General features: G+C 39.4%; 1 protein-coding gene across 1 annotated transcript; it reads left to right on the plus strand.

Annotated features, from left to right (window-relative positions):
• Positions 1-1,247: 1,247 nt before the first annotated feature.
• Positions 1,248-13,527, plus strand: adh1a.S (alcohol dehydrogenase 1A (class I), alpha polypeptide S homeolog; the record flags this gene model as incomplete). The annotated part of the gene is given in 8 exon segments (NM_001095625.1): positions 1,248-1,349; positions 3,322-3,460; positions 4,409-4,496; positions 5,343-5,556; positions 5,835-6,095; positions 6,933-7,068; positions 8,601-8,739; positions 13,343-13,527. Coding segments are annotated over 8 exon segments (1,104 nt in total), but the record flags the coding sequence as incomplete, so codon positions are not given.
• Positions 13,528-13,999: the final 472 nt, after the last annotated feature.

A 13,999-nucleotide genomic window follows, 5' to 3' on the forward strand; every position in this document is an offset into this window, starting at 1 on the left:
ATAACAACTCTATTTTATTTTATGCAGCTTTCCCAGCCAGTGTAGTGTAATGTATTTGGTGCTACATATACGTCCATTGTACTTTAACTTGGCGCCGTATGCAAATTAGGCATCGCTAGCTTAACTTCGCTTTCCTTGACGAATTAACGCTAGCGCAACTTCGCTACCGTTCGCCTCCCTGAGCGCAACTTCGGATTTTAGTGAATTAGCGGTACCCTGGCGAAACTTCGCCTGGCGAAGTGTGGTGAAGCCTGCGCCAGCGCAACTCCACAGGTTAGTGAATTTGCCCCAATGGCTGCAGCAAGCTAGCAGGCATGGTGCTGGAAATATTTAGGTCAAATAACAAAATGTAATCATTCTAAACAAGAAAAAATTGTAAGTTACTTTAGATTCTGCCTAAAACATATCCAGTATTCCTTTCAGAAGACTTTTCAACGGAGTTGCAGAAAGAGTCTAATTTTCTGATTATAGTATTACACTGCATTTTTCTAATTCTGGCCACACCTAATGTTAAACAAACAGTTCTTTTCAACCTTTCAATCAAGAAGGAGATACAACAAGCTATTACACTGCTTGCTTAAGGAAGGCAGTCGGAGTTAAAATCTTTTTGGCTATAAATCAAACCAATTGTATGCCTGAATACTGTTCAGAAGGCGTAGTCCCAGTTCATAAAAGGCGCTCTTTGTGAAGGCTTGTCACCGAAAGGAGCAGAAGCACTTCTTGAAGAAACTGCAAATATGGACACCACAGGAAAAGTACTTGCACCTTTTCTATCTTTCTCAGATACTAATAGAAACAGCAGTACTGTAATAATCTTTTCTGCATATTAAATAGTCATGTCAATAGGATGTTAAGACTTCTGGACTGTGATTGAGACTGCAAGCAGAAGCAAACTGAACAAATCCTCCTAATATATTCCAGTCGCTCATTTTTATACTGCTTTAATGATGCACACTGAATCTATTTTGTGTAGAACAAGTCTGTCTGTTTATTTTGGGAAGTGTTTCAGCTGGATGGTGTTGCTGGAATAATAGAAAGGAATCTGTGAAAGCAATCTGTGCTTGCCTAGCACTATACACGCTATTGTAACTTTCCATTAATAACAACAAACTAACATTTGTGATGGATTTGTTCAAACATTATGGAGTAATGTTGCTTTTAAATATGGATACTAAAAGTGCTTATATTTCTTTAATTGTATACAGTAGTGCTATTTAATCTGATCTAGGGCTTTATTTATGTTTTAGGTGATCAAATGTAAGGCAGCTATTGCATGGGAAGAACACAAACCACTTACCATTGAGGAAATTGAAGTTGCTCCCCCTAAAGATCATGAAGTCAGAATTAAGGTAATGCCATTCTAACTGCAATTTTACTTGCAAAGTCAAATCTATCTGAAAAGCAATCCATGGGGCAAATTCATAAACCGGCGAATATTTGCCAACGCTGGCTATGCACACATCGCAACACTTCGCCAGGCGTAAATTCATATGGACATAGCTAATTCACGAAGATCCGAAGTTGCGCACAGGGTACCGAATGCTGGCGAAGTTGCGCTAGCGAAAATACGCTCAGCAGTTCGAAGTTACGGTAGCGTTGGCTAATTTCCATAGGGCGTGCAGTTAAAGTACAATGGCCATATATGCTCCAGCAAATACATTTCACTACACAAGGCCAGGGAACCTTAATAAAATTATATAAAGTTGTTATTACAGCCCTACACATGTGCCCACAGTTTAGTTTAGGTGCCATATGTTATCAAATGTAGGGGGGAAGGATGGTACCCCAAAAAAAATTACTACAACAATTACACACACTTACAACTGAATTGGGTGCATAGGCTGCAACTTAATTCATTTACAAACATACTGTAAATACAGAAGCAAACTGTTTGCTCCTTACTGTACAAGCTGGACTAACTTTACCTCCATGACTTTTTCTTTTAAAGGCTCTTATACCACTCCCCTTGGGAACTGCAACCATGCAACTACAACTCCCATAATGCCCAAATCAACTAACTAATAACAATATTTGTTATTCAGATCTGCTTCTCTATGGTCACTCTTTTGTGGTTCCCTGTGTTTTAATGATGGATAAACTGGAAAATAACAGCATCTGATAGTAAAGCAGCATTCCTTTGCTGTGGGATTATAAACCAGATTCAGTTTAGTAAGCAATTCCTAATTCAATTCCCGATTTTCACCTAGACTTCAATTAAGTTTTCCCATGTTAAACAATGAGAAGTTTTTAAATCAAACTAAATCCGACCCTTTATTGGAACTGCTTAGCTATGGTAAGGAATATAGTAGCTCCATCTAATTCTTAAAGGAGAAACAAACCCTTAATAAAAAAAACCCTACCCCTCTACATAGACAAGCCCTCTCTCCCCCCCCAGCCTAGCTGCCCCCCCCCCCCGGGCAAATGCCCCTAACTCTTTACTTACCCCTCTGTGCAGATTCTGTCCAGCGGAGTTCACAGACGCCATCTTCTTCTCTTCTGTAATCTTTAGAATGAGACCGGCAAACAGCGTAAGCGCCATTGGAGCAATTTTTAGTTTTGAGACAACAGCGCATGCGCTGAAACTCACGAAAATTGCCAAAGTTACTAGTCTCATTCCAAAGATTACCGAAGCACCTGAAGAGGGCGCCCAAGAACTCAGCTGGACAGAATCTGCGAGGAAGAGTAAGTAAAGAGTTAAGGGCATTTGCCCAGAGGGGGGCAGCTAGGCTGGGGGAAAGGAGGGAGGGGGGTCTATGTAGAGTAGGGTATTTTTTTTATTAAGGGTTTGTTTCTCCTTTAAAGGTGGCAATATACATATGTCTTATGTGAACAAAACGAATAGGGTTTGTGTTTAAAATATATTTTACTGTTTTTAAATTGGAGCACTCAATGATAATTTTTTTAATTTAAATCTTACTACTCTGCTCTGAGTGATGCATTATGGTAGGATTGGTGCCACATTTGTGCTTCTTATAATAAGCTATATATAACAAAAATGTCCATAGTTTTTATTTTGGAGAGTTTTCTCATTATTTAATCCTGTTGTTTATGGTCTCTGGCAAGTGTCCTCCAGTGACAAGCTCTGAAGTCCCAATTGTACACCACAGCATGAGAATTCAGTGGCAAATACAAAGTGTTTTTGAGCATAACTCTTAAAAATAATACACAGGCTCAGTGCTCTTTTTACCTTATTACATTTAAAGCTTTGCGTTTTCTTCACTTCCACTTGAATCAAGAAAAAAAAAAAGCTTACAGTCCTGGTTTGTGACAAAAAGAAATCGTCTTTTTGTTAATTAAATCTTCTTTTTTCTTTTATCGAAGATTTTGGCATCTGGCGTTTGTGGCACTGACAGTGCTGCACTGAAAGGTAAACTTGGTACTAAATTCCCAGCTATTTTGGGTCATGAAGCCATTGGCGTTGTTGAAAGCATTGGTAAGGGTGTGACTACTGTTAAACCAGGTAAGTCTTGTCTTGCAACTTCTCAATAGATCCATTCAACATTTTCAATGGTTTTGAAGTTCTTTGTAAATGAAATTGCAATTTAAAGCAGTATCTGTCTGGCTGTTTATTTTATGCTCTCCTGGCTCTGACTCCTGAATCTCCTGATTTTAAGGCCTGATTGTAGGATGGTATCAGATCGACAAAACGCATCCTACAAGTCTGATGTTGTCATGTGGGTTAAAATACAATGTGACTGATACAAAAATCTGATTTGTAAACTACTATGTCAAATTTTCCATCTGACAAGGCACGACTTAAGGATGTGAACACTGCATGCTGCGTCTTCATCCAACAAGATTAAAACGGATGGTGTCAGAAAGACTTTTTTTCCTCATTGAAAAATATTGACTGTTGGGTGTAAACGCATGAACTAAAGACTCCATCTGACTTGTTTGATCCGACTTTACATTCTAGCCTAGGGGCATCTGATTTTGTAGCATCCTACAAAAGTTTGTGCTGTTGCGTAGCGTGGTGTTGCACAGCGTAGCTTGATGTTGCATTGAGGATCAGATAAAATATGACCCGCAAAATCTAATACAAAACACTTGTGTAGTTCTACCCTAACAGACTCCTGTTACATTCCCATACCACAGAGCCAAAGGGGATAAACAAACACTGCGTTCTACGTTGTTTAGAATTATTTATTTTGTTATTTAAAAATATAGTATTTGAGTGCAGGACCCCTTCAAGTTAACTTTTATATTGTAGGCTGTAAAAGGGGCTTCTGTGTGCTTACCCATGTTCACCAGCTCTCTGCAATAAAAGTGTAGGCTCCTATAACTCATCTGCAGGTTCTATGCAGTTCTATGTGCACACACAAAAAATGACCGTGTGGAAGAGCCCTTAGAACCGCAACAAACTTTATATAAAACAAGTTTCTTCATGTTTCTTGCTTGATTCTTTTAGGTGACAAAGTGATCCCACTCTGTTTACCTCAGTGTAGACAGTGCAGAGCTTGCAAGAATCCAAACGCTAACCTTTGTGTTAAAAATGAGTAAGTTTTACTTTTAATTGGGGTTCCAAGAAGAAAAGCAGTTAATAGGCCAGATGTTGTCGAGAGGATGGACGTTTTATCAGTTCAGATGTAGCATAGTCCTGACATAGTTCTGACACACCCTGTTATGCCTCATATAGAATTTATAACATATTGTTTAACATTTATGCCATAAATTGATATTCATAGCTTTATTTGCAACAACTGTATCCATTTGAAAGATTAGTGATATCTTTTGAGTACATGTTTTTTTCTACCAAATGGGGGGGGGCAGCAACTTCAACTTCCAGAAATCCTATTTGCACCCTATATTGTGTGCCGTGCCTTGCATGAATTAACAATTAGAGGTTAAGGTGGCCATACAAATACAGATATTATTACATATTAAAGCCAAGGTATAAGGTATCCTATGATAATTTGTTCATTTGTTAACCAAACAACCAGCATATGCATATCATTGTGCCATTGATTACATTGTTTCTGCAAACAGACATAATGCATAATATCTGTATGTTTATGGTCATTCTTGTTATTCCAGTGTCCAGATGTTTTTCAGATGAAGACCTGCTTTACAACTATTTTTTTTCCAAACAATCATATCTCTAAGTAGTCTTCGTTAATGACACATCAAACGGTTATGCATATGCTACACAGCATTCTCAGGCAGAGTTTTTTGCAGTTAGTCAAGAATGAAGCAGTACATAACAACCATAGACAAATGGTTTCCATATTTTTTGATGAAAGAATTCCCTACTGTAAATTGTTTTTTTTGCACTAAATTCGGTAGAAAAAAAAATAACAAATAAAAGCATAATTCTAATCTGTATTGCTATTTTTTTCATCCAGCTTTGGTAGCAACTCGGGGTTGATGCACGACAATACCAGCAGATTTACATGCAAGGGCAAACAAATCTATCATTTTCTGTTCACAAGCACTTTTACAGAATACAGTGTTATACCTGAAATATGTATTGCTAAAGTGAACCCTGCTGCTCCTGATGAAGTCTGCATTATCGGCTGTGGATTTGCTACTGGATATGGTGCTGCAGTGAATGCTAAGGTAGCTAGACAATCTATCTGATATCATACCGGTGCTTGAGGTAGCAATTTCTTTTAATGTCTAGATCTACAAGGATAATACTGTTGACAAATCAAAGGTGTGAGAATTAATTACAAATGGCATTAGTATTTTGAATTCCCTTAGAATTAAAGAAGCAGCTTTGAGGCTATGAACAAAGCCACTTTACAGTGTATGTTGAAGTGTTTCTGGCTTGCAGACTGGATATTGCTTACGGACCCTTAATTTACTAGAATTTTTTTTAATATTCAATTTTCCAGATTCCTCCAGGATCTACGTGTGCTGTATTTGGCTTAGGAGGTGTGGGCTTTTCAGCTATGATTGGCTGCAAAATCGCTGGAGCAGGTCGGATTATTGGGGTTGGCTCACACAAGGATAAGTTTCCAAAAGCCATTGAGTTGGGAGCCACCGAGTGCTTAAGCCCAAAGGATTATGACAAACCAATTCAAGAGGTTATCAGAGAGAAGACCAATGGTGGAGTGGATTTTGCCTTTGAATGCAGCGGAAATATTGACACAATGGTAAAGATTTTTTCAGATGATAATACTAATGTAAAAAAAAACCTTCATTTTATATGAGTGCATGGCTGTACAGTAATTATTTAATTCAAGCAGTCCTCTGCCTATAGTATAATAGTTTAAAAAGGCCTCTATTTATAATGTTTCTTCAACCTCTCTTTTTTTAGTATTACAAAACTGTTCCTTGTTGCTGTATTTATGATGTGATGTTGCCTACTAGATTTTGGAATATATTATTCTGTCTATAATAAAAATTTATTTTTGGGGAAATTACCTAATAAGGGTGGGGTTATCTGCACATTCAAAGGGGCAGATTAATCAAGGGTCCAATTTCGGGTTCATGGGAGATATTATAAACTGCCATGAACTCGAAATTCGACCAACTGCAATTTATTTATGTTACACGGGTGAATAAGATCGGCCTGCAAACTTGAATCAAATTAGATTCGAGTTTTTTTCAGAAAAAAACTTGAATGTCATGAAGCCTTTGAAAATTCGAATTTTCACTTGATAAATCTGCCCCTTAAGGTAGGTAATGGTTCTTGGTAGTATTACAGTATATGACGATGAAGCACACCACCAAAACATTGTGGTTTTTGTGTGACTGTCCTTATTGATACTGTGCATTGACAAAGCTATACAGGAGTGGGAAATCTGAGAGGGTTATAGGATGATCAGCTATACATGGGCATAGCTAGGGAAAGGTGTGGCTTAAATGATTCCATTTGTGATACCTGTGTTAGCAGGTATGCCTCTGGAAGTAAACTAATCTAATTATGTACAATCACAGCAATACTATCATTTAACTATTACAGTATCTCTTCTTTATTATTTATTTAGAAAGCTGCATTTGAATCAACTTACATAGGCAATGGGGTCACTGTGGTGCTCGGAGTCGCGGGTCCAAATGATAAACTTTGTTTTCATCCTGGTGAAGTCATGATGGGACGTACCATTAAAGGATTGCCATATGGAGGTACAGAATTTAAAAGACAAATGTGCTGCTGTACAGATCAACAATCCACTAAAGAAGAAAACTTTAGAGTTCGTTTTTATTTTTTAATTAACAGTACGGTGCTCATTTGACTCCTGCTAAATGCAAACCAAGACAAAAACTCTCAGCAATAAGCAAGATTTATTTTCTCAGTGAAACCTATCCCTAGTTTAAAGTGGCGACCCATATTTAAAGGTGCAGTTGTCCAGTTGTTCAACATGAGCTCAATGAACAGGGCATGTGCTTAACATGCCTTTTGTTTTAATCACAAAAATGTTGAGTTTTTTTATATTTTATATAAGGCATATAGGAAAACTGAAGCTATTCCATGGTGGGTCCTTGCAAAATAGAGAATCAGAGTAAAGGTAATCTCCAGGCATATTACCAGTGCAATGAAATCCAATTATTTACCTTTACCTTTAACTTTGAAACTAAAAACCCTTGTTTTAAAAAATGTATGCATTTGCATAGATACTAAATTATTCTAATAAAACATGCACCAGAGAATTGATCAATCTACTGTATCTCCTCAATGTTCCATGGTCCTTGCAAGGTAGGTAATTGGTTTACCAGTGCACAGATACATCCCCTCATTTGTAGGTTTGTAGTAAAACTGGCCAGATCAGTCTCACTTCCATTGTACTTATATTATACATAACCATAAAGAGTGCTCCTGCAACCCCCTTCTTGTATTTAAGCAACTTCAGTCTACTGCATAGAATGATAAACTGTGCTCATCTATTATACGGAGAAACACAAATCAATAAGTGTTATTCAGCCACATAATATAACATTGGTAACCCATTCTAAAATAAATTCAGCACTATCACAATTGTAATGTAGTTCATAAGAACGGTCAAGCAGATTAAAGTCTACTGACATTTAGCAATACAGGTATGGGATCTGTTATCCAGAAAGCTCTGAATTACAGAAAGGCAGTCTCCCGTACTCCATTTTATCCAAATAATCCAATTTTATAAAAATGATATCCTTTTTCTCTGTAATAAAAAAACAGTACCATGTTCTTGATCCAAACTAAGATATAATTAATCCTTATTGGAAGCAAAACCAACCTATTGGATTTATTTAATGCTGACATGATTTTCTAGTAGACAAGATGTAAAGAGCCACATTTCAGAAAGATCCAATATCCGGAAAGCCCCAGGTCCCGAACATTCTGGATAACAGGTCCCATACCTGTAATAACTCTTGACTAAACAATCATTGAAAATCATTTATGTGCCACAAACTGAACTGGACAAAATTAAAGATTTATTTTTTTTCTATATGAATATGATTTGTTCACTACTTGTTTAAACAATTCCTACAAGATGTCATTAAAAAGCAGGATTCTTGGATGGTTCCAAATGTGCAGGCGAGCAAGGATGAAGAACTCGGTTCATACTAGAATATACACCTATATACACTGATGTATATATTTTTTTACTGTGTATTGTAATAGAAGTCATAATTAAAAAACACCATGCTAACTATTCTGTAAATTTTATGCATAGGTTTTAAAAGCAGGGATGATATCCCAAAGCTTGTTTGTGATTATATGGCAAAGAAATTTAACCTTGAGTTCATGGTGAGCCAAAGACTGCCAGTGGAAAAAATCAATGAAGCATTTGAACTGATGGCAAGTGGGAAAGGGTATGTATTGTCTTACATTTCAGCAACATAGAGTACCATCATTCCTAATTATGGAAAATTGTATCTCTGTCTGTAAAAGATACAAAACTATATGTATTCTTTCTAATACACAAGAGCTATGAATAACTTTTAAAATATAACCTTATAAACAGTGCTCAGTTATCATCAGTGATGTCAAGTGTTTCATATCTAGGGGTATATTTATCAAAGAGTGAAGTTAATAGTGAAGTTCCACCACTAGAGTGAAATTCCGCCACTCTCCATTCATTTCTATGGGATTTTTATAGGCGTATTTATCAAAGGGAGAGCTTTCACTTTCACCCATTGATAAATACGCCTTTCAAAATCCCATAGAAATGAATTGAAAGCTGCGGAATTTCACTCTAGTGGGGGAACTTCACTCTTTGATAAATTTACCCCCAGGTGTATTAAAAAAAGTAATGCACCCTCCATATACACATTAATTAATTATATTACAATATTGGGCTCATTTACAAACGCAGTGTAAAATGCAAAAGTGCATCATCTAAAAGCTATTGCCAAAGGTGCTTAAATACTTTGTTTGCACTGCGTATCTTGACAGCGCTATATAAATAAATGATGATGATGATGATGAAAGTACAAGGGAGCATTGCAAATCACACTTGCCTTTAGAAGTGATTACTTCAGGGTCCCCTTTGTGTGTTGGTACTAAGCTTTGCCAAGCCATGTGTGCCTACATTGACATATTAAATACAGACCTAGCTTGTGTGCAATTTTACCTGTTTTTATTGTGGAGCAAGTTGCTGTGTGGGACCCTGCAATTCTGTGCTACCTGTGCTGCATCTGCATTGGAGAGTAGGTGGGAGATTATAGCTGTAAAAATATGCTGCCCATTCAGTCTGCAGTGAGATCAGTAAGAGCATGTTGTGAGCGGGGCAGGACACTTTTGTAAACTTTCGCATTTCAGACTGGCCAAATCAGAATAGTTTTAAAGGGGCAGATTGTAGATGATACACAAAATCTCCCAAACCAAGGCCAGTCCAGCAAAATCTGCTCTAAAGCAATGGGACAGAGAGTTGAAGTCAATATAAACTGGTATATTTACCCATCCTTCTTCGTTCTGGTATCAAGAACCCTTGCTTCCATCCAGAGCAATATAATCAATAAATCCAGTAATTGGGTAATGATACCAATAGGTGCAGGGATTCTGCTGCAAACAGGGCCGGGCCAATATAGTTTGACACCCAAGGCAAGGGCTTGAATTAGCGCCCCCCCCCCAAACCTGTATTACCATTTCCCACATTACCATTACAGTTTTTTAATAAACAAACCTTACAACACATCTTTTCATTTATATAAATATTGCCCCCAAATCTGTACCTGTGCCAGCAGCCAGTCAGCCATAGACTTTTCCACCAAATCTGTACCTGTGCCAGCAACCAGCTATAAACTTTGCCCCCAAATCCATACCTGTGCCAGCAGTCAGCCATAAATTTTGCCCCCAAATCCGTACCTGTGCCAGCAGTCAGCCATAAACTTTGCCCCCCAAATTTGTACCTTTGCTAGCAGGCAGCCATAAAAATTGCCACCAAATCTATACCTGTGCCAGCAACCAGCTATAAACTTTGCCCCCCAGCCATAAACTTTGCCCCCCAAATTTGTACCTGTGCCAGCAGTCAGCCATAAATATTGCCCCCAAATCTGTACCTGTGCCAGCAGCCAGCCATAAAAATTGCCCCCCAATTTGTACCTGTGCCAGTCAGCCATAAGTATTGCCCCCAAACCTGTACCTGTGCCAGCAGCCAGTCATAAATTTTGCCCCCAAATCTGTACCTTTGCTAGCAGGCAGCCATAAAAATTGCCCCCCAATTTGTACCTGTGCCAGTCAGCCATAAGTATTGCCCCCAAACCTGTACCTGTGCCAGCAGCCAGTCATAAATTTTGCCCCCAAATCTGTACCTTTGCTAGCAGGCAGCCATAAAAATTGCCCCCCAATTTGTACCTGTGCCAGTCAGCCATAAGTATTGCCCCCAAACCTGTACCTGTGCCAGCAGCCAGTCATAAATTTTGCCCCCAAATCTGTACCTTTGCTAGCAGGCAACCATAAATATTACCCCAGATCTATACCTGTGCCAGCAGGAACGAGGAAAATAAGGCCCATCCGTCTGATTATCTTCAGCAGCAGTTCCTTTCATTATGCGCCACACCAACGTGCCAGCCCAGCTCTCCTCCTCTCTTTCTGCTGCTGCTCACTGCCGGTAGTGACTTCAGGATGCGCTGCTTCCTGCTACAGCGCAGGCTTGATGCCAGCAAGTTTCAGGGAAGTTGGGGATCTCTGCAGGTGCCGGACCGCTTGAACCAAAACCAATAGTGTGGTGTGGCCCTTTACAGCAGTCACACACAGGTGCCATAAACCAGCTAATTTCCCAGTAAAAATGCACCCCCTCATGAATGCGCCCTAGGCAGGCGCCTACTCTGCCTATCCCTCGTTCCGGCCCTGGCTGCAAAGTACCTTTATTCAACAACTCGGCAGGACAGAGATTTGTAGAAACTACACTGTTTACTTCTGTCACATTGGCCGTGGGATGGCATAATTATTCCATAGGCTAATTACAAATGAAAAATGGGAGTCCACCCAATGGAAGGATTGCACCACCTCCAGGCCACTGTGACTGATGCAACTGCACAGGACCCTTAAAGGGGAAGTAAAGTCTAAAATAGAATGAGGCTAGAAGTGCTGTATTTTGTATACTAAGCATAAACATGAACTTAATGCACCACAAGCCAAATTAAACAAATAATTTATGCTTTCAAAGTTGGCCACAGGGGGTCACCATCTTGTAACTTTGTTAAATATCTTTGAAAGACCAAGACTTGGTTGGTTGGGCTGCTTAGGGATCGTCAGCACAAGTCAAATAAGATCTGCCAGAAGCCGATACAGCAAGACTGATTAATAATCAGAATAGGCAGACTGCACTGGGTCCTCTGTTGTCATGTGATTTTATAGTATTTGTATTGTTTAATACAAACTTTCTCCAACTCTGCAGAACCAGTGGCTGCAGCAAAATAATCCTCCAACTAGAATCCCAATTTATCTGTTTAAATCTGGCTCCATGATCTTTGTCCCTGCAGCTGGAGTTGGAAACAGTAAAGGAGATGTAAAGGCAAAATTAAAATCCAATACAAATCTATACACAGTTGTTGACTGCTCTACAGGGAAACTAACAAAGCATGGCTAGGCGGGGGCTGTTCATAAGTATGATTGTTTCCCTGCAGAGCAGTTAGGGACCGTCTGACAATTCCTATCAACAGCAGTAAATGAAGGGAGAATTTCACTGCATATAGTCAGGTTTCTTATAAAAACGGTAGACATTTTTTAATTAAAGTATATTGGATATAGGTTCCTTTTTCATTAAAGTAAAAATGGGATTTTATTTTTTTGCCTTTACATGCCCTTTAAAGGAGAAGGAAAGCCCCAGGGCGCAAAACCCCTCCCCCCTCCCGTGTATTGCCCCCCCTCCCTCCTCCCCCCGGGCCTACCCCTCCCGCTGGGCAAATGCCCCTAACTTGTTACTCACCCCTCTGCGCAGGTCCTGTCCACGGAGTTCACAGTCGCCATCTTCTCCCACGCGCGTCTTCTTCCTGCTCTGACCGGCGTCTTCTGGCGCATGCGCAGTAGGATCAGGTACCGGTACAGCTCTATTGCGCATGCGCCGAATGTCACGAAGTTTTCCGATTTCACTTCGTGACATTCGGCGCATGCGCAATAGAGCTGTACCGGTACCTGTTCCTACTGCGCATGCGCCAGAAGACGCCGGTCAGAGCAGGAAGAAGACGCGCGTGGGAGAAGATGGCGACTGTGAACTCCGTGGACAGGACCTGTGCAGAGGGGTGAGTAACAAGTTAGGGGCATTTGCCCAGCGGGAGGGGTAGGCCCGGGGGGAGGAGGGAGGGGGGGCAATACACGGGAGGGGGGGAGGGGTTTTGCGCCCTGGGGCTTTCCTTCTCCTTTAAAGATATTTTAGGATGCCTTGTTCCCTAACTGATATTATGGGAGGGATTACATTGTGCTAGGCTCTTGATGCTCCATCTAAACAGCAGGTAGCAACAGCAGGGGCTAGAGGCTGACACAGGCCTCATTTCTGGATTAGGTTGGGTACAATGACCCTGTGAATGAGATTAGTAAATAATAGTTAGTCTCTGCTACTGTACACCCCACAAGTATACATCAGATTAGGGTCAGTAAGTAAGGGCCCCACGTTACAAAAAGAAGTGCAGTTTGTACTCCCCATGCAATACTTGTGTGTTAAATAAACATGTTTAAGAACCACTGCTACCCAACTGTCTAATTTCTACCTGACAGCTATAGTTTTACTGTAACACCCAACCACCACCAGGGCAATCTGAGCCTGGCAATCACTTTTGATGCCTGTTCTGCTTGGAGCTGTCCTTCACCATGTGGTGCTGAGTAGCATGTAAGACCAGAGTTAAAGCACACAGGTCAAAATAGTGTGTCACTTCCATTATAGAAACCTTTAAGCAGCAGCCATGTTTTAAAATGTATCTGTTGTTACCATGATTTGTCTTTAAACATAATATTCTGTTTTTCTTGTTTTTTCAGACTAAGGAATCTTATCATTTTCTAATACAATTTTCATTTCTCGTGTGAAGTCCACTACGGTCATTTGCAGCCTGACATCCTGTTGATTATAACTGTTTCAATATTACAAGTCTAAACAAAAATGTAAAACTTAAGATGATGGAAAGTAATGTAATGATTTAACATAATAAAGAATTTATACTGCCTATAAAAGTAAATGTAATAACCTTAAAATAATGGGGAAAAATAGCCATATTTTTCCACAGTGGGGTATTCTAGTTAGAAAATGTTGTCATTTTGCTCATGAGTAATCATGCATTATGCTTCTTGAAAATAAATCATTGCTGGCCTGCTACTACTTACAGTCTTAAAATCTACAATTGATATAACACGTTCATTATCTAGCTGCTTATGCTTACAAAGCAGAAGGTATAGAAAATGTTTTTTGAGCATTTTGAGGCAGATCCTTAGTTCTAATACAGATACCACATGGTAGAAAGGAAAACTGACTAGAAGTCAATGAAACAACAGTGCCACCTCCTGGTCATTTATGTCATCTGGGCTGATGGACAAAAAGTTCAGAAGAGAAACTCATCTGATGTTGTTCTGCTTAGAAAAAAATTCAACGTTTCCTACTTTTGACACATTGGTCCAAAAATGATGAAGACTGACAAATGT

This window comes from Xenopus laevis, chromosome 1S (genome assembly GCF_017654675.1).
Source record: "Xenopus laevis strain J_2021 chromosome 1S, Xenopus_laevis_v10.1, whole genome shotgun sequence".
Taxonomy (NCBI): Eukaryota; Metazoa; Chordata; class Amphibia; order Anura; family Pipidae; genus Xenopus; species Xenopus laevis.